The 21,431-nt window shown below is 40.4% G+C and overlaps 1 protein-coding gene across 1 annotated transcript in view; it reads left to right on the forward strand.

Moving 5' to 3' along the window:
* Positions 1-1,010: 1,010 nt before the first annotated feature.
* The window catches only part of NRG3 (neuregulin 3), a 419,575-nt gene continuing 399,154 nt past the window's right edge, over positions 1,011-21,431 (forward strand). Inside the window, exon 1 of the mRNA XM_065670778.1 lies at positions 1,011-1,707. Within this exon, the coding sequence (XP_065526850.1) occupies positions 1,011-1,707 (697 nt within the window). The remainder of the gene's footprint in view (positions 1,708-21,431) is intronic.

The following is a 21,431-nucleotide window of genomic DNA, read 5'->3' on the forward strand; positions in this document are numbered from 1 at the left end:
TTTATCTTGTGCGCATTAAGAAACCACCATTAGGCTTTGGTGGGAGGTGCCTTACTTTCTGCGCGCTAGCCTGCCTCCCCTGCGCTGCGATAGGAATACACAATTGAACAGAAGCTGCAAGCTTGGCAGGAGCTGCCTTCTGCGTGTCAATTTATTTGCCGGATCCGTATTTTTTACCGACTGGGTCATTATCGCCCCCTCTCTAGGGTTTCATCTTCTTTACTATTATTATTATTATTATTATCGTGTGTGTGGATTTTTATTATCTTTTCCTATATTTTTTTTTCGGGAACCCTCGCCGGAGTTTCGACGCCGGGCCGGACTTAGTGCTGGCGCGGAGAAGCTGCGCGGAGCCGTACCTCCTGCCCCGGGCCCCGCCCGCGGATCGGCCTCCCTGGCCCGGCGCCGGCCGCGGGGCCGCGGAGTAGCGAGTGCGCTACCCCGCGCCGCCGCCTCCCCGCGGAGCAGCCGAGGGATGCTGCTGCGCCGCGGCCGGGCATAGGTAGGAGCCGAGCGGGCGGGGGAGGGAGCGGAGGGAAGCAAGGAAAGACGGAAAGAAAAGATTCCCCAGCCCCAAGGGGAAAGGAAAAAGAAGAGAGACGAGAAGGAGCGTGAATGTGAAGGAATGTGCCTGCCCGCCGCCGGAGCCGCACGGTTGGGATAAAAAAAAATAAAAAACCCAGGAGCCTGATTCTTGCGACTTATCACCTGGGGGAAAAAAGCAAACAACAACAAAAATAAAACAGCAAAGAGAGGAAAGAAAACCCCTGCTAGCGAAGAGGCTGAAACCAGCAGCGCAAGAGGAGGGCACCCGGCGGATGGCGCGGCCGTACCGGTGACTCCGCGGCCGCGGGAGGCTGCGCGGAGCATGCCGTGCTGGCGGCGTGACTGAGCGGGGCGCTCCCGCCGCCCGCGCCGCCCTCCCCTCCGCCCCCCTCCGCCGCATGCCGCCGGCAGCCGCGGCGCGCTGATGCCCCGGGGCCGCGGCGGCGCTGCGGACGGCCCCTAGAATGAGCGAGGGGGCTGCCGGCGCCGCGGCGCCCGGAGCGGCAGAGGCGGCGGCGGCGGCGGGGGGCCCGGGCGGGGATGGGGCCGGGGGTCCGCCGCGGGAGCTGCGCTGCAGCGACTGCATCGTCTGGAACCGGCAGCAGACGTGGCTGTGCGTGGTGCCTCTCTTCATCGGCTTCATCGGCCTGGGGCTCAGCCTCATGCTGCTCAAGTGGATCGTGGTGGGCTCCGTCAAGGAGTACGTCCCCACCGAGCTGATGGACGCCAAGGGCGTGGGGCAGGACCCCTTCTTCCTCTCCAAGCCCACCACCCCGCCCCGCGGCGCGGAGACCACCGCCGCCGCCACGCCGCGGCCGCCCAGCCGCGTCAGCCCCCGCCTCACCACGATGAGCCGGGCCCCCCCGCGACCTCCCGGCACCCGCGGACCAGCGCGGGGCGGCCCGCGGCCCACCGCGGCTCGGCACCCCGCCGCGCCCCACACGGCGCCGCCCGTCAGCGGTTTCCCCGGCACAGTCGGCCGCGGCGCCCGGCCGCCGCCCGCCGCCCCCAGCACCCCGCCGCTGCCCGCATGGCCCACTGCGGCACACGCTACCTCCTCCTACAAGATCTATGTCCACGACTCGGCGCCGTCCTGGACCTTGTCTCCCTTTCAGGAGTCAACCACCACCACGCCGGAGGCCAGCACGACCCCAAAAATCCGTAAGTACAGCCCGCCGCCCCGCGCCCTCGGGGCGCCCGCCCCACCCGCTTGCCAGTCCCCGTCAAAACCCGGTGTTTGCTCAGCGTCGGCGGGGTCGGGGCGATGCCTCGGTCGGAGGTTGCTGCCAGCGCGTCTCCGGGAGACGCGGGGCTCCCGTGCGGCTCCCGCCCTGCGGGAGGCCGGATCGCTCCGAAGTTGGTGGTTCTTTTTTCCCCTCCCCCGCTTGCGCCCCCTTCCCCACCGGCAAGTTCCTCGCTGGTGTGAAGTGATGGATGGTGAGGCAGGAGCAGCCATTTGAGAGGGGACTAGATTTCACTGTGTTTTTTAGGAAAGGTGCAGACCCCGCTCTCGTCTTCAAGGCTGGTCTGCGGAGGGTATTTGAGAGATGCTGGGAGCTGTCTAAGTGAGAGGGACAATTGAAGACCCACCGGGCACTGGCGGCTCCGGAAGGGGCGGTGGGGAGAGCGGTCCGAGGGAGGTGCTGTGTCCGTGCCTCTGTGCCGGTGAGGGAGTTTGACTTTCCACACAGTCATCTCCCTTGAAAGAGATTGAGAGCGAGCTCTGGAAGAACGCGCCCTCCGTCCCAGCGCTCGGCTCGTGAAAGAGCCGCTGCCAGGTCTACCGGGGAGAAGCGCAGGGCACCTCACGAATATGCAGACGCAGTCAAACGCTCATGCGGCTCCTGTGTGTAGACACCGCACCGTCTTGCTGTGACTGGGTTTTTTTGTTGTTGTGGTTTTTTTGTTGTTTCGTTTTTTTTTTTTTTTTAGGCAGGGGATGGGGCTAGTTCGCCGATTGATGCTCGGTGGCTTGCTCTTCCCACCCTCCGAGGCACAAACCTAAGAATTCGTGCTGAATCTGAAATTCATTTGGTTTGGGTGCATCAACTTTCAGCATCTCGTAAAGGTTATCTAGGACAAACGCAATCCATGCCAAAAGAGCTTATGTGTGATGCTGTTTAGTGAAATGCTCAATTACACCATATTATAGTCGTCTTCTGTGTTTTCTTGGATGCGGTAGAAGAAACGAGGAGCCATGTGTCCTCCATTAACTCTTGGTTGCTTCTGGTACGAACGTCAATTCAATTGAATGCTACCACCTGAATTGCTTTTACAGCCCAGGGCTCCCCTTTTGCATGCTAATGTATGGCTGTTCAGCTCAAGGATTTTGGTAGCGCGTCATTTGAACTTTATTTTGTCCATTAAATCTATTTGCTGATGAGCCCTGAGGTTGGGAATATATGCAGGGCGAACTGATCTTGTGAATTGACAAAATCGGGAGAACAGCAAATTGGACGTGTGGGTGGATGTGCAGGTGGTGGATGGCTGGGAATGATTACGAATAAAACTATCACTAAATCAGAAGAGCAAACAAGGCAGTAACTCACTTCCCCAGTGTCTGCTACAGTAACTGGGAGAGAACCTTCCCTTACAGGTGTGTCTGAGCCTGTTTGCTGTGTGGGTACAACCCAAGGAAGTCAGATGTTACCTGAAGGAAAATCTTATGTGGAGTTGGACCCTACCCATTTTATTTGGGTTTAGGGAGCTGTACAGGGCACTTAAAAACAAACAAGCAAAGGGAGTCTGATTCTCAACCAGTGTCTCTGTTTTCAAGCCTTGTGTGAACCAGACATATTATGTGGTGGTTCAGACTGCTGTGACCTATGTGAGTTTGAAATGCTGCCTGGCCTTGTCAGGTAGGATCTCTTGGGGTATAAATGCTTTCTTGCAATCTGTCCTTTTCTCCCCATGTCATGGTTATCTTTTTGGGGGTGTGTGAGAAATCCACAGCAATTTCCACCCCTTTATGCTGGCTCCTTGCAAGGCACAGAAGGCAAGAATATCCTGATTAATAAATAATGTTCATCTGGCAGGACTCTCCTCCATGCAAGACATACAAAGGAAGAAGAATCTTGAAATGTTCCTGGCAGTTGCAGAGTCTTGTAACTATTATTTGTTTTAGGGAGACTGCTAATACCTTTTACAGCAGGGTGTTTCCCCTCATTAAATACAGCTCAGTTATAGGATGAAATGCAAGAAGTGCAAATCCAGCAGAAATTGACCCTGTTTGGGCACATTGATAGCAGAGATTATCATTAATGGAAGATTAAATAGATTACATAAAAAAGGATTTGAATTTGTAGGGCATCTGGAATATTTTTTTAAAGCCTACAGCTGTACTTTTCTGATACATATGAGCATCTCTGAGGCTGCAGTATCCACTGGAGGGGAGAGGGGGAAGAAATGCAATCTTTCTGCTGTAAGATGCTGACATGGTGTGACCCCAAAACAAGTATCTGCATCAGCCACTAGCAGCTCTTAGGAAGAATGATTTTTTTTAAACCAAATTCATCCTCATTTCCCAGGTTGAGCTGCATGTTCCTTCTGTGCCCACTGCTCCAGCTGCTGTTGAAATGAAAGTCATGGATTCCATTGTAACATGTGAATACAAATCTGACATGACAAATCTTACACCCAGCTTTCAAAATAGTGCACACCCTTGTGTGATCCTCTGGCTTGGCAAGGCACATATGTGGGCAGGAGTCATAGGTTATTTAGCATTTCACAGCTTTTGAGAAATGAAGCAGCTGTCTTTATGTATACTGGTTCATGTTGTAGTTTGTTTGTTTTAACACGTTAGAATGGGCTCAAAATCTGACTTAGGAAAATGGAAGGCAAATCAGGAGCTATTTTTCTATAAAGCCGGATGATTGCCCACCTGAAGCAAATGTTGGTAAAGCCTTTTCTCCGTGTGTGCATTCATCTGAGGAGATGTTGTGAAATCTCTCTTTTTTTGTGGGTGTACATAATGACAATAATTCTTGGTTGTGTTTCACTCAAAGTCAAGCTATCTGTTAGCTGTTTTGAAAGTTCTTCATGAAGATCCTTCAGGTTCTGACTAAGCAAACACCAATTACTCATCAGATCTCTGTCTTTTGTGCCTGCCTGTGTTTGTCGTGATCATGCATGGACTATGGCTGTTCAGCATGAGCCTATTTATCCAGTGCTCAACATAAAATTCAGTCATTGATTAAAGAAGATAGTCCAGCCTGTAGATCAGAAAAATCAACCAACTGACTGGAACATACCAGTGAGGTTTTATTTTTATCAAGTCATTGGCTTCATTTCTGAAGAGGCATGCCCTGATTTTTCCAATATGCATTTTTCATGGTGTTCTGGGTTCTTCAGTAATATTATCTTTAAATTGAGATACTGTACTTATAAGAATTCCTGTGTGAATTCAGCTGTGAAATAGCCCTGTGGTTTCTCTTGTGTTCATATGACCAAAGGCTAATGCAGAGAACTGAGGTCAGGCAGGTGGGGCTTGACTAATGCATGGTAACCAAGGAAAGAGACGTTGCAGAACTCTTCATCAATGTATCTTGTGAAGTCCAGTTGTGACCTTTTTTTATGACTCCAGCTTGCAGCCCGAGTATGCTTTGATTTCCTGCTAGAGGTTTTCTGGTCCAGTCGTTTATCCTAGTCATGCCTCTGTCTGTTTGATATGCATGGCATAGGTTTAAGTAACAAGCTTCTGGCAGATGAACTGTTACCAACACTGACATTTTGGTAAAAGCTGTTTGTTTTATTTTGCACTGACTCAAATATCTTTTTCACATTAAGGATGACACTTAGATGGAACTGCGGGGTTTTCACCAACTGGAGGGTGTTGTGGGAGGTGCCAAACCGTAGTAAAACCAGACCTACTCTTCCTAGAGCTCTAAAACATTCTGCCAACAAATGACATGTATCTGTGAACACTTCACATTATGATCATGAGCTGTCATTGAAATCAAGGGGAGCATGTATGACTGTAAAGCACATGTCTTTAGCATCGACTAAGATTAATATGTCAGTTATTTATCAACCTGTAATAGAAAAAAAGCTGTTGAATTAGGAGAAAAACATACTGAAGCGAACAACTGGGAGTTCTAAAAGCATTTGCTTTTTCCTCATTCCCACTTACTTTCTATTCACATATCATGAGTCAGTGTACCACAGACATGATTAGGTTTGTGTTTCCCATCTTAAATACTTGAAGGCTACTGTCAAGATAAAAGAAATACAGAATTGTAGTCACACCACTGAAGTGGAAGTTACTGTATTTTCTTTTTTTCATATATTACAGCTATATTTTGCTTCATCCTTTTCAATTAAGTTGGATGGCACTGAACTTAATACCATTTCCCGTATATAATCCTCTTTACAGTTAGGGACTAGCACAGTTATCACTGAGTTCATAAGGAAGTGGAATGTTTAAGTGAGGCCCACTCACAGATACATACATTGATTCTATTCGGATATATTTCCTTTCTGTTCTGCTTACTTAAGTGTTTATTGGAATCTATGACCTAGGAGAGCTTTCACAGCACTGGTATGATGAGAGGAAGGAATGTTGCTGCAATTACTCCATGCTGCCTTTTAACCCAGAAGAAAACTCTTTTGGAGGTCATAACGATTCTCATTACGTCAGTTTAACCTGTGATCACTAGTAAAAGCCAAGTCTTGCATTTTATTTATCATATTTTTTTTTTAGCATCTATACAATGTTATGTGATATATTATATGTTGACAACAGAATACCGTTATTAAATTAAAGTATTGATTCATTGCAGAGTATTATACTAAAGTGATGTCAGTGGTTTGTCTAAAACCACAGAAAATGGAAATTAAAAATTAAAGCAAAAGACCTGTCTCTGTCTACAGTATTGTGCCTAGTGTTGCAGTACATTTATCATCTGACTCAATGCTTTGAAATCTCCTGCAAAGCCCAGTAAATACATGATTGGTATGGATTTGGCTTTGACTCTATCTTTAAATTTGATAGCTCATGTAACTTTCAAGAAGTACCTAAAACATACTAGTGTTTGGCTTTTGCTGATTTCTCCATGACTTGCTTGGAAGCACAAGGAAAAGTGCCTAGCAAAATTGTATAGGACCACCTGGCCACAAATAAATATATTTGTGGAGACTTTTGTATGTTTCTGAGGCTGGTGATTTCTTTTTTGAGATTCTCTGTGGTTCGAACAAGTTTGAAATACTCCAGTCTTAACAGCATGTGTGTGTGTGCACACAAAATGCAGGCAGGTGTTTGTGCATTTGCACAGTACTTGGTTTTGAGGGGGATCAGGACCTCAAAGACTGTAGTAATCTCAGGATCAGTGTGTGCTAATCAAGACAGCTACTTTGGTTGCAGTGCTTGTCCTTGCAGGGTAGTCCAGAAAAGAAACCTGGAGGTTTAATAGCAGCAAACTAGACTGAATGCCAAGTTAAAGTGACTTTTTTTTGTTTTGAATTTGGAAGTCTGTTTCAGGTCCTGCAGGTCCTGCAGGGGATTCGTTGTCACTGTTACTGTTAAGCTTAGGTACTTTTTTTTTCTTTCATTCATTACAAGAGTAGACATAACTCAGTAAGGAAAATCACCAAGGTGCTTTGTGTAATGGAGATGATTTCTTACTCTGAGGGTCTTGGTTCTTGGACCAATATGGTGAGGGTTAGAAGTGTCATTTAATAAGGTGCTGTGCTCCAGATCAGAACTGGCGCTATGTTTTCTTGTTGCTCAGATCTAAATTTTGAAGGCGGACAGCTCTTAAACCTCCATATTTTTATTATTCCGTAAACCTGCTTCCATAAACCTTCCCCTTCATACCTAATCTCAAGTCACTTCATTGAGTAAAGTACATCTTCAGTGAAGAAAAGTAACTCCCTGTGAGGGCTGAGCAGATAGGCTTGCCCAGTGAGGGCACTTTTGACCAGGACAAGGGAGAGGATGAGCATTCAAATGGCTTCTAGGTAACACTCAGAGGAAGTGAATGTGTCTAGATGGACAAGTGCTTTTTGAGTAGGTTTTTACTTTTTGTCACGCAGGTTTCTGGGGCCCCTTGGTAAAATGCATTCAAGAGGAGAAAAAGGAACAAAGCAACCACAAGGAAAATTAAAATAGCAAGTGCATGTATAAATTTTAGTGCCCTTTTCACAGAAGAAATACCTGATGGGATGAAGTCTTCCTGGTGAAATTTGGTGATAGTAGTAGGGAAAAATACATTTACTGAATGCTTATTGCTAACTATTCAAAAGTTTGTTTCTGAAACTTGATCACCATACTCAATATTGCTCTAGTAGTATTCAAAACTGTATATAAAATAAGTAAACCCTAGAAAATTCTTCCCATATTCCACCATTTCTGTCCTCCAGGGGCAATGTTTTGCATTTCCAAAGTTGTGTAGCATGTAAATAGGTGGATTCTGTCCTTGTTAGAACATACTACTCCTGATACTATTCAAAGACAATTCACTTCATATCATGTTTAGTAACAGATTTATTTATGTTTTTTTCCTTGGAGTAGTTTGGTGTTTGTATTTCTGCAAGAACTAAACCTTTGGGAAAAGCTCAGGTAGAATGGAGAGTCCAATAAAAACATAACTGGGTGAAAGAATGAAAATCTTTGGGCTGAAATACCAGAAGAAATTCCTGCTTTAATCACTGTAAAATAGAATCATAGAATCATAGAATAGTTAAGGTTGGAAAGGACCTCAAGATCATCTAGTTCCAACCCCCCGCCACAGGCAGGGACACCTCACACTAAACCATCCCACCCAAGAAGGCCCGGTAACTTGCAAAGTGTCCTCTTTTTGCTTTAACATCTTCTTTCTGTTTGTTACTTTTTGGTTTTATGGCTTTTCTTTTTAAGATTTGAATTAATCTCTTGGCAATTATAGGGGACCTACAGTTGCCTATTACAGGGAAGATGCACATTAGTAATGTATATATATTGGTAGTGTATTGGTTGCTTTTTGTAGAAAAAATAATTCCTATTTTAATCTGTAAAGACCTTTCACTGAGGCATTCTGCACTGAGGCATAACCTTCTTAGCAAAGAACTGAGGAAAAAAACATCTTGATAGTATTCTATACAGAAGCTATGCGGAATTAAGTAGTTTAGAGTCTTTGGTTTTTACAATGAGATTGCTTTATGGACAGCTTTTACAAACTTATAGGCCTAATTTAGGATGTGCCAGTGATGCCTTTTTATCTTTTGCATCTGCAGAATCAGGGTCAATTTTTGTGAACATCTGTGTGATTAAATCTGTTACTGTGTCTTAGATGACAGTACGAATGCTTACAAAATGTACCTGTGTAAATAAGTGTTCATCAGCTTTGAAGTGCTTTTTTAAAAGTTGCCAACATTACTTAAATGTACTTACTAGAACTGAGATTCCAGTATTGCATTTTCTTTTTGTGTGTGTGTGTTTAACACTATGTTGAAAAATACACCATTATCATGTCTATTCTTTGCCCAAAATAAGTTATGTGGTAAAATGTTTCTGTTCTGGGGGACTGTAGTTCCTTAGCTATAGACAGTCACAGGTCCTGTAGGTCATGAATTATTTTGCACATCGCTTTTAAACTATTTCCTTACCTGTTTTTTTTTTTCAATTGTTCCAGAAAATAATACTTACAGTTTTGTACAGGTTTTCTCTGTATTCCTCAGCTAGATGTATGTGAATGCTTTTTCCTAAAGCTTATAGAAAGAAAATATTTTCTAAAATGTTAGAGATGGCGAGTTGTATTTTAAGATTTATTTTATGAAATAGAAATTATGAAATTATCCTTACATTGTTCATTTCACAGCATTATTGCTGTTAAAGTTCAAGATTCTAGTTCAGTAGGAACTGTGCCTTGATTGCTGGTTGTTACCAGACAGAGGGGCTGTAGCACTGTGTAACAGCAAACCATTAAATTAGTATTAATAGCAAATAGCCTTTTTTCCAGATCTGATTATTCTCGCTGATGTCAGAACTTGTAAAATAAGCATTTGAGATAAGATGGGGGTATTCTCTTGGAAGGGCTTTGGTGGCCTGTTTTTACTGCAGTGACAAGGTTGTGTTTTTTTTTTTCCTAATGTGGTTGGCAAGGAAAGTAGAAAATGTACAATCTAACCTGCAGTTACTGTGCTGCTTCTAAATGCAATCTCTATTTTAATAAAACAAAAAAAACAAACCCTTGCATCAGAAAGTGTTGCTAACCTGCAAAATTGTGCTGCGTTGTGCAATGGCAATGTTTACTTTTGTCTCCCACTTTAATACATAATAAAATTATTAATACATAATATGCTCAGAGTGGCTGAGTATTGTAGCTGGCTAGCCTTCCCAGTGTCAGATAGTGTTGAATATTAAAAAAATGATGTGGGGAATATTTGTTTCCTCTCTCCCTGGTGAATTACAGTACAAGTGGTCAGAGGGTTATTAAATGCTGTCCCAGAGTTTTGACTTGGGATTGATTGCGTAATATTTGCTAAAAAAATATATATAATCTATTAATTGCCTTCCAGAGGGGTGTGCTTTGTTAGTATATTGTGGAGAAGAAATTAATTTTCTTTTTCAATCTCTTAGTGAATTTACAAAATAGGAGCAGGGGTTTTGCTTGAAGCCTAGAGATAACCTGTACTGAAATGGTGGTGATTTTCCTGCCATTTAGGAGTATCAAACGTTAAGACTTCGTACTGCTAGGGTTCAGTGGACAGCAGAATCGGGAACTTGATGGAGGGGATTATTCTGATTTCTGATGAGTGTCAGGGCTCCTGATTTAGAAGGGTAGAGGTTCTTTTATTATTATTTCATAAGTAGCTAGACTACGTTAGTCTTTAGCCTGAAATCTGGCCCAGCTACATAAGGGTCATAGAGTTAAAGTTCAATCTATCTTTCTTTTTTTTTAAAAAAAAAAAAAAAAAAAGAAAAGAACCACAAAACCTAAAAAGCCTAAATGCCACACAGAAATACAGACAACAGTGACTTTTTCCTTAAGCAGTTTGGGTTTCTTTTGCTTTTAGATTTCCATCTTTATTTCATAACATGTTAATAGGGTATACCATACATTTCAGAGGGTTAGTTGCTTATTTATAAAGACTGTGCTCAATGTAATAATGTTGATTACAATTTGTTTCTATCAATCAAAAATGTTAGAAAGTTGCAAGCTAAAACAATTTATAAATAGAAGTACTGAACAGGTGAAAATATTAATTGAATGCTTTTTCGGGGTTTATAACATTCACAATTTTAAATTCATTGATTATATCAAAGCAATAATACAGCCTGCTGCTAAACTGAGATTGTATACTTCTGCAGCAGGTTTTCATAGTGCATGCAAATTCTCTTCCTGCCAAAGCTGTTCTGTTAGGAGGTTGTACCTTTGCCTCATCTAATTACCTTCTGAGCTGTGAAGATGATGACATTGACGCTCATAATGATAATAAAAGCAACACAGAAAATTCACAGGATAGTTTTAGAATCATAGATTCGAAGGCTCATTTGTAACGGGAAAGTGAACATTTGCCACTTGGTGACTGCTGTCGCCTTGCCTTAGAGAAGAAAGGTGGCGGATGGGCAGTGGAGATGACGGTGTGAGCTGTACCCATCCTGTACTTCTGCACAAGGAGCTCTTCAGCACCGTTTAGCCTGATCTGGGAAGACACAGCTTTTGCCTTGGCTGTGTCAGCATTTACTATGGTGACTTGTTCTCTACAGAAGCACAGGGGGAAAGAAGTGTTGCCAATACCTTTTTGTATCTGGAGCACATTCATTACAGAGGCTTACTTAGTCCTAAATGAAAAGCAAGAATAGTAACTTAATGTTTTAAATTGGTTTCAGAAATACCTGCCTGCAGTAGCGAATTCTTACAGGTTTTAGGTCTTTGATGTCTGGATTTAATGTGAAGATATGAATCTGAAATGTTAGTGTGTGATACGTTTAAGAGGGGAAGAAGAGTCTGATATTGTAATTGTCATAGGAGATTGAAGACATCACTTGTGTCAGCTGAATTTTAGTAACTGGCTACACTACAAGGCTTGATTACACCTTGTGTTTACATACACTTGAAAAGCTGTCCTCTGTTACCTTGGCAGATGTAGGAGATGTGTAGCCAGCTACCACTGAAGCCAGCTACCAGTGGAGTAACCTGAATCAAGCACAGTTTGAGGAGCTACTCCTACTCCTCATTCATTGTTTGTTTGTGGTTCATATTTTGGAAACATGAACAGGTATTTATTCAAGTTGGATAATAATTAAAATACATTTATCCCTGATTTTAACAGTGATCCTGGCTGCTAGTGGACAGACCTAGCCTAAAAGTCCTTAGTATAAATAGATTATAATGGGAAGAGTGCTGGAGTGAGGGTGAGGTATGCTAGGTGATAAAAGGATTAATGATTTTTGTGATATGTTTCATTTGCATACTGTGAGAATTTTGTCTGTTTAAAAGTAGTGCAGGTTTATTAGGGAGTGTATTTTTTAAAATGCTTTTAAGAAGATACTGTAAAATTATATCTAATTCAATACGTTTGAATTATTTAGAGATTATTTTTCAACCATCCCTTTATATTCTAACAATCTTAATTTTTTTTTTCAGGTTTGTAATTCTGTTTATGAATCCAATCTATATGGCAGCATAGACTTTTGAACTTTCCATTAACAAATACTACTTAAAAATAAATAGTGTATTTTGTGTAATGGAATAGAATTACAAACTGAGGAACTCATATGTAACTGGGTATTCAGTGGGAACTGTAGGCTGCTCTGCAGTTCTGTAAGAATCACAGCAAGAAGCAGAGTAGACTACAGACAGGCACTAGACAATGTTTTACATGAGAACTAATAATTAAAGCTTATTAAAGAATATAGAGTCCAAATGTAATGAAGCTTGTCTAATTATCACCAGATTTTGGTCCACCTCTGCATTGGCAAGAGGCAATTAAAAGCTTGTAAGTTCAGTTCAGCTCTGCATAAACAAAGGTTGGGGTAATCAAAACAGAAATAAAGGGCATATGAGGATATTAGATTCAATGTACATGATGTGCAATTTCAGTAGTAGTTATGGAAAACAAATTGATGTAAAAAAAACCAACAAACCCTAAACCCCAAATGTAGTATCAGAGATTCAGTGTTATTTCATGTCTTTGTTAGTTACTTTATGATTTTCTACATTACAGGACAAAATAATTTTTCTCACTAGGTATTGAAAGGTGTATCTTATAGTGCATAGATCGAGATACTTTGTGTGAAGACAGTGCTCAGCCTTTGGCACACTTCTGTGCTGCACTGTTGTCTTTGGAGCTCTGCCCTTTGTTACAACTGAATGAAATTACCTTGTTCCACATTCACCAAAAGAAGGGCAACTTTGACAGTGTATAGCTGTTATAATAGACAGCTGCTGTAGAATGACTTAATTTTCACAATTTTGGCTTTTTTATTAGACTGCAGTTCATAAACCTCAGTGAAAATAACAGACCACAGATCATTGGTTACTGGAAGTTAGGAGACCAGGACAATCCCTTCTCCTTAAACTCAGGTTTTCTTATTTGTGAAATAAGAATTCTCATGGTAAAGAGGCACAGATGAGAAGTGAGAGGTGTGTTACAATGAATGTTCAAAAAATAATAAGGAAATACAATTCACAAGTCTTATTTTAAATTTCATAAAGTACCTGATATCCTTGATTGTGCTATTGCTTGTGTGATCATTTTCAATAATTTTCTGTCAGTGATATATGTTAGACTTTAGAATTAAAGAGGAAGGGATGGAAGCTTTTATTATTTTTTTTTAGGCGATTTAAAAGCAGATCTCCAGATATAGCCAAGATATGTCTCTGAGTAATGGGGCTGTATGTGAGATGCCTTAACAAGCCAGTTACGCTAGTTCATAAGTCTTTAGTTTTTGTCCTGCAGTGAGTTGAATCAGGTTTGAATTCAGGATACATGTTAGGCCAAAACCTGCCATTATGATAACCCCATTTAAATCTTTTAAACTTAATTTTATAGTCAGTTGTCACTAGGAATTTTAGTAACTACTATGTTTTATATTGCTGTCTTGTTATATTTTAGAACTGAAGTGTTATTGTTGCCATATCTCACATCAAAAGGAAGAAACACTTTCAGTATGAGGTAGTCTTCTATAGATAGAGTCAAAATGCTCTCTGAGTAGGCGGGATCCTTAGCCAAATCCAAAACCAATGAGATAAGTGAGAATAAGTGGGCTCTAGGTAACATTTAAAATAAACAATTACAAAGGAGTGACTTGCTTAGCTTTGTTGTTCTGCATTCGCTCAGAGTTGGCTTTTATTAAATGTAGCTATGCTGATCTCTTAAGAAAAATCTCTTCTAACAATAATAATGTATTTATTACAGCAGATCGCAAATGGAGAATGAGACAAGGTTTGTAGGAGAGGTATTCCAGTAGATCAGTACAACAGGAGAAAAACTGGCAAATACTTTGTCTCTTTAGTGAGGTAACTGATTTCCTTTTTGCTTTTCAGCCTCCTTCCAGTGGTAGAATTCTAACACCAACAAAGGTTTAGGTATGTTTTTTTAATTAACTGAAAATGTTTTTCGTAACTTGAACTGATATGCTTAGCTTTGAAGTATAAATAAGTAAGTGCAAACCTTGCTAAGTGTTGTCCTATTTGCTTATGTATCCTGCTGTTAGGTTTGGGGTCTAAAAACAACTGTATCAGAGAAACTTACCAAAGGTGGGTGACAAACTGTTTATCATCTTAAAATTCTCACATATTCAGATCATCTTAGTAGTCTGGAGAAAGGTTTAGCATCAGTAGTTATTATTGAAGATTAATGTTAACACCTAGAAGTATGACTCTAACAGACATTCACATTGAAGGTACACTCATGAATTTCAGAGCCTATATGAAATGGTTTATTTTGCTGTTTGAAAACATGGTTTTGGTAATAGCTTTTTTTAATGCCTTTAGGCCATTTAATTGTCGTTAAGTGGCATATTATACTGTATGGAATGGAGAGCTGGGAGTATTCTGGTTGCAAATAGGATAATGAAATGGATTGAAAACAAGGAGGAGTAATAAACAAATAGGTTTTTACTATTAACAGATACTTTGGGCTCCGCATCCTATTTATGACCCAAGTATACCATGTGCACCATCTAAGGTGGGATGTCTTTTTCACCAGGCAGTCATGGAGTTTACTTACAGGTAGTAGTCTGTCTGGGACTGATCCGGCCCCTGTTGAAGTACTGCTAAAGCTATGTTAATTTTAATAGTAATGGATTAAGGCTGTGGACCATAATTTGTTACTATGGAAGACAGTGAAAGCTCTGCATGTGGCCTGATGTGGGACCCAATCAAATACAATGTCTGGCACAGGTGTGCCTGAACATCCATTTTGCTGAATGGTGGGCTGGTATCTGTGTAGGTTTTTGACAGGGCTTTTATGTTCTGCATAGAATCATAGAATAATAGAATAATTATGGTTGGAAAGGACCGTAAGATCATCTATTTCCAACACTCTTGCCATGGGCAGGGACACCACACACTAAACCATGTCACCACCCAAGACTCTGTCCGGCCTGGCCTTGAACAGTGCCAGGGATGGAGCATTCACAACTTCCTTGGGCAGCCTGTTCCAGTGCCTCACCACCCTCGCAGTAAAGAACTTCTTCCTTATATCTAACCTGAACTTTCCCAGTGTAAGTTTGAACCCGTTACCCCTTGCCCTATCACTATAGTCCCTGATGAAGAGTCCGTCTTCAGCATTGCTATAGCCCCCCTTCAGATACTGGAAGGCTGCTATGAGGTCTCCATGCAGCTTCTCCAGGCCGAACATATTTCAGTTGTGATTGTGTGGCAGAGTGCTCTGTTTATAGTCAGAGAAGCATTAGGAGAAATTAAATGATTTTTTTTTTTTCTTTTGGTGAGGAGGATGTCTTGGCTTGAAGTGGTTGCCTTGCCTTGAAGTTTTCTTGAGGTCCCACAAGTGAAGCTTTGTTAATGGCATAAGTAATTTGTAAAGAAACCTGCACTGTAAGCTTCAGGTCTTAAAAGGAAACAGTATTTAAAATATAAAGTATTAAGTTTGTGAGATAAATTGTTGAAGTAAGGTAATATTTATCCATTCTGTCAATTAAGACAGCATTTATAACCTAAACAACTACTGCACTAATCCTGGAGAACTGAAGATCTCCTCAGTGACCCTGTATTTACTCTAGTATGAAGCAAATGGCTAATGTAGGTAGACGACTGGTATCCCAAACAGTTCTGCTTGCCTCTAGTATTTTTTTGAGCTTCATGAAAGAGGTGTGAGTGGTTAGAATTTCCCTTCAGAAGTCTTAATTTGAGAAAAGTGTCTGTTCTTCACAAAGTGAAGTCATATTGTGGGAACTGAACTGCCAAGGATTTCAAGGCCATTGCTTAATAAGAATTTGCATTTAAAAAGGTGGAATTATCAAACTCCTTTTTCAGAAGAAAAAAAAAAAAAAAACCCAGCCGTAATTCTCTAAAGTCCCAGATGCTTTCTGTATAAACCATGTGAAGCTCTACCAAATGACCGACTTTTTATAGAGACAAGCAGTTGATTGCGTAACTGGTATGCATAGTCACTGTGAAATGCATCACAGAAAGTGTGATTTTTAGATGATATTGTAAACACACCTAAAATAAAATAAAATAATCACACAGTATATTTGGAGTTTTTACGTTAAATCAAGATATGATCAAAGGAGTATTTGGTACTGCACATTTTTAAAACTAACTGTATATTTTTGCTGAGTCTTGCAATAGGCATGAAATCTCATCTATTCTCCTATATTTGCTTCTTAAAGCATAGACTGTAATAGCTATATAGAAATTTCATTGATGGGTTCTGTAGTATCTTAAATAGGGACAAGTAACAGTCCCAAGTGATGCATTATTTGGAGGACATGTACATGATAAATCTAACAGAAGCTGTCTTTCCTCGTTTCATTTTTTCAATATATGCTGTGCTATCTGTGCTTTACTGGTGCAGTGAAATTGTGAATGCTGGTTCCAGTGTTCTGTGCTGATTCTTCCATTGTTGCTGTTAAGCTTTTCCAGAAACACACAGAGAGAACAGAACAGTAGAGGTAGGAGCAGAGGTCTTGTGCTCAGAGGTAATGAGAAAGACTGATTTATATGCTTGGGAGATCAGAAAGCCAATGGAATCATATGTATTGTGAAGATTTAACCTGCTTTCTCGTAGGCCTAATTTATTATGATAAAACTCCTGCCAGCAGGTGAATTATTGAAGAACTAAGAAGGAAATTACCCCAAGATGATGTACTGTGTTCACAATCAGGTAATGCAGTCTGTGATCAGTTCCTGTTGTGCTCTCCAGCAGGATCCTGTAGCTTTTCTCCCAGGAATTCTCCTGGGATGGGGGGCACTTGGGAAGAGAAAGAAATAATACGAGGTGAAGAAAGAATTCTGCGTATCGTGGGCCATTTTGGTGGATCTTTTCAGTTTCCCCAGCAGAAAGATTTCTTAGGCAGTTGAAGCTGTTTTGTCGGTACTGCTTCTGCACTCTTGAGTTGAATGAATATTTCGTCATCACCTGAGTGTGTTATGGTCCACCACCCCTGCCTGAACCTTGCTGAAAAGCTGCTATGAGTCTCAATGAACAGAGAATCATGCCCCAGGAGACAGTGTTCCCTGTAATGGTGCTCACAACATTCTTACTTGCCTTTTAGTATTATTTAATCCCAAATCTAGTTTTCAAAAAAATATACCATGGAGAGCAGCCAGGTCTTTTAAAATTCTACCTGAGAAGAAAAGCGTTCTGAATTCATAGTGTCTTGTGTAACTACTATGGAAGCCCATTGATGGCATTGTCTTGCTTGTTTCTTGCCCTGTACCATCTGCCTTAGTTTCCATTTCTCTGCTGATTGATGTATTAGAGTCAGAAATACTGATGTAGGCAACTGCAAAACATAAATTCAGTACTTCCTGTTAAGAAGAGAATAGCTCTTCTGCATTCAAAGCTCCTTTAATTTTGAGAATTATTCTTATTGTTCTTTTCTAGTCTACAAAAATCCTCTAAAAGTTTTTGGAGAGAGATATATTTGGAGTATCTTGGCCCACCTTTGTAAGAGTTAAAGGTGTAGCTTGGTATCTTTATATCTGTTTGTGATTATCTGTCTGTTCTGTTCTAGAAACTCTTGCTGATGCTTCTTTTATATAAGTGCTTCATTTTCTCTATAAGTGGTTCCTACTGGAAATATAAAGTTTGTAGGAGATGTTTCTCCATCATATTCTGTGGTAAAGATCAATGCACAGAAGTAATTTATTTTATATGCAGTATCCATAATTGATGCCTGGTCTTTTAGCAGAACATCTGATTCTTTCATAGCCTTCCTGTGACTGATGCACTTAAATGCCTTATTTATTGCCTTTACCTAAGAGCTTTTAAAATTCTCTTGGTTTTCTGAATAATTTGCTCTGGCTAGATTTTATTTTTGACAGGATGTGTTGTCATTTAACTTGCTGTCTTCTCCTGCTGTTTTCTAACTTTTAGGAAGAGGAGTAATTCCATACCTTCCTGGATTAGATCGCAGTGTAATTTGAAATTCTGGTATTTTATATTCTCAGGTTTTCCCCCTTCCATTTAATTTCTCTCCTTTTTATTTTTTTTCTAGCTTCTCAAGTGTTTTGAAAAGCTTTACCTGTTACTTGCTAATGCTGTTGTCTTCCTTGTCATCTCCCTTTTCAGTCATAACTAAGCTGCATCGTATGCTCATGTTTTGAATCAGCTTCTGTTTTTTCCGTGAGAACTGAGTCAAAACTGGTTGCTCAGTATCCTTTCCTTGCTGTTCCCAGGAGCAGCTGTTCAGCATGCTGAAGATTTGCTGCTAGAAATATCAAAATAATAGATTATAGGAATAGAACTGCATTTTCCCCTGTTTACTGTGTTCTGTGAGCTTTTAAGTGACCACAGTGGGGTAGAATTTTCTGTATTTGCTTATATCCATTGGATGGAAAGTTGTCAAGTTATCCACTCTCCTCCTGACTCTTTTCTTACCTTATTTCATGAGGAAGAGTTTGAAGACTTTTTTTCAGCTGTAACAATGCTCAAGTTCCTCTCTGCTGGAGTTTTCACACGATCATTGCATTAAAGTGAGTAATTTTTATATTTTCTTTACATGTTGAGAACGTATTCTCTGGTACCCATGGGAATAATGTTTTCTTATTGCTATATTGATCTATCTTCCAGATTCTGTATTGTGATTCCTTAAATTACATTCTTGATATGGATATGCTGCATAAATGTGGCATTTTCTTAAGCGTTGCATAGAGCTCAAGTGGATGAATTCATGCAGTGGGCCCTCCCAATAAGCAGATCCTAATCCTTCATGTTCCCTGCCAGTTCACATCTGGCTGTGGAACTTAGTTTTTTTTTTTTTTTTATTTCATCTCTCTGCTGGACCATCTGAGAGCTGCAGTTCCAATTACATGAATTATTTGTTGACTGAAGAACAATCAGAGCGGTGTGACTCTGATGAAGGATCAGTTTCCTGTTGGTTTCTTCCTTCAGAAGACAGGATGCTCATTTGGGGAGAATTCCAAGGCTGCTTTGACGGAGTTTCCCATGCTTTGGCACTTCTGCATTCCTTTCCTTTACAATATATTGGGTTTGCAGCTGCCAGATTTGTCTTCAAAGGACAAATACATCACTGAGAAGGCAGACTAAATCATTCTATCCTCTCCTCAACATATGGGATAGTTTCTGTCTTGTTTCACCTCTAACTGCTTCTTGGTTATATATAACCACTTTTGCATATGCATGCTGCTGCACTTTTGCTTTGGAAAGTTGTGTTTGTGGGTGTATATTTCTAATTTCAATAGAGAAAAAGGTTGTTTTTTTTATTTTATTAAAGTTCTCTAGCTAATTTCTGAATGACCTTTCTGCGCTTTAGGTCATTATCTGGGACTATAAAATTCCAATATAATATTAAATTTGGGGGGGGGGGGATGTGTATTCTGAATGACAGATATCTTAAAAAATGTTCCATAATTTTAAAAGAGTCCCATTTTCCACTTGAAAGCAAGATTTCTGGGTTTTATGAATCCTTTTTGCTTCCCAAGGAACAATTTCGACTTCCCAGAGTATTTCTTTTTAAATTTAGTGCCTTTTTGACACTTTCCACTTCTGTATTTAATATTCTTGCTGTTTTCCAGAAATGATGATTAAAGTGAATATTTGAATGGAGTAAGAAAAGAACTTTAATGCAGTCAGTTGCTGTTGCTCCTTAAACACAGTACTAACTAAACTTTATTTTGATCAGTGAATTTCTAGTGGCTTTATTGTTTTCCTGAGCAGGTAATTGAGTGAAGAATAACACCGTCTTGAATGAAAAAGCCTTTATGTTTTGTTCACATTCCTCAACATTTAGAAGAAGATAGAGCAATACTGAATTTAAAAAGGACAATCAGAATATTTAAACATATTCCATTTTATTGTGTATTAGGTAGCACCACACTCTGTTTAATATTGTAGAGGGATCCTTCTTTATTGGCAGATGTGTAACATATTCCAAGATGTATGAATGCATTTGTTTTTTAAAAGGTCACGTGCAGTAAAACTTCTACTGTACATCAGTGAGAGAATTAAGCTAAATTCTGTTTCATACTGTACTTAACCAGTTTCTTGGTCATGCAATTAAAATATATCACCACAAATCGTGTACAGCCTTAATAGTGGTTCTGTAGAACTCAGAATAAGCATTTTTCAAGTAAAATAGTCTCTTGCATATGAAGTCATGAGTTAGAACAGCGTTAAAATGGTAGCATAGAAAGTATGGGATTAGTTGTTTAAACAAGTGCCCTTTGAAAAATTCCGAGCAAACAGCAATTCCTATTACAGGTAGCCCCAGCTATCCAGCACCAATCCTTACTGCTAAAATTGTCATTTGGACTAAGTGTCCGTTCCTTTTCTTTATTGGAAACATTGGGATATTTTTGCTTCTGACTTACAGTCACTCAGTAGTATACTGTATTTTCAGATTTGTAATGGGCTCGGGTGACATCATAAGCTTTAGGATACTTATTTCAAAACCTCTAACAATTTGCCCAAAGTGGTCTCTGAAAATGCAGAGTATTGGTAATATGTTTACCTAATATGATAAATGCTGGTCTATTATAATTTTCGGTTGAAAAGTTATTTTTGTCAACCAATTTATGTGCCCACATTATTTTATTTATGATTTACACTTATTCTTTTACTGTGTAAGCTTTATAATCCATTGCTTTTTATAGGCTAAAAAATGTTATTTTCAGAGTTACTCTGACATAAGTTTGCAGTTTCCATGGTGTGCCCTTGATACATCAGTGTGTGGGCCTCCAACTTTTCTTCTTACCATCACCGACCTCATTGATTCACTTGGGTTATACCAGTGAATTTTTTTTTCCTAAAATATTTGTGAGTTTTCTAGTGTGGGGAGTGTGTTGGCTTGGGATTTTTCTATATTTGCCCCTTTCTATTTTGGAGATCAGTATTTATGAATTCACAAAAATCACAAAAGCAGAACCTACTAACTGGTCCCTTATTTTGTCCTCTAACAGTTCCTTCTTCAGTGCAAGTTCAGTTATAATCTGAGGATTTTATCACCCTGTTGCCCAGTCTTTGAGTGGCACAAAGTTTTATTCTAGTGTTCTGCGACACTTACCTTTGGAAAGTTTTTCTGATGTCCAATATGACACCACTTTTGTCGATCTTCCTGAGGTGCATAGGTGAAATTGCATGAGTTTGGCATCCTTTCTTTTTGTCATTTATAATTTGTTTGCCATTCATTTTCTGTGCTGTGAGGCTGATAATTTAATTTCTGCTTAAGCATCATACCTTGTGTTTGTCCCAGTTGAAAAACTTAAAGTTATGCACAGTTGGTAATTTTTACCACTTTGTTCTAACAAGAGCTC

The sequence above is a fragment of the Lathamus discolor genome, chromosome 3, assembly GCF_037157495.1.
Source record: "Lathamus discolor isolate bLatDis1 chromosome 3, bLatDis1.hap1, whole genome shotgun sequence".
In the NCBI taxonomy this organism is placed as follows: Eukaryota; Metazoa; Chordata; class Aves; order Psittaciformes; family Psittacidae; genus Lathamus; species Lathamus discolor.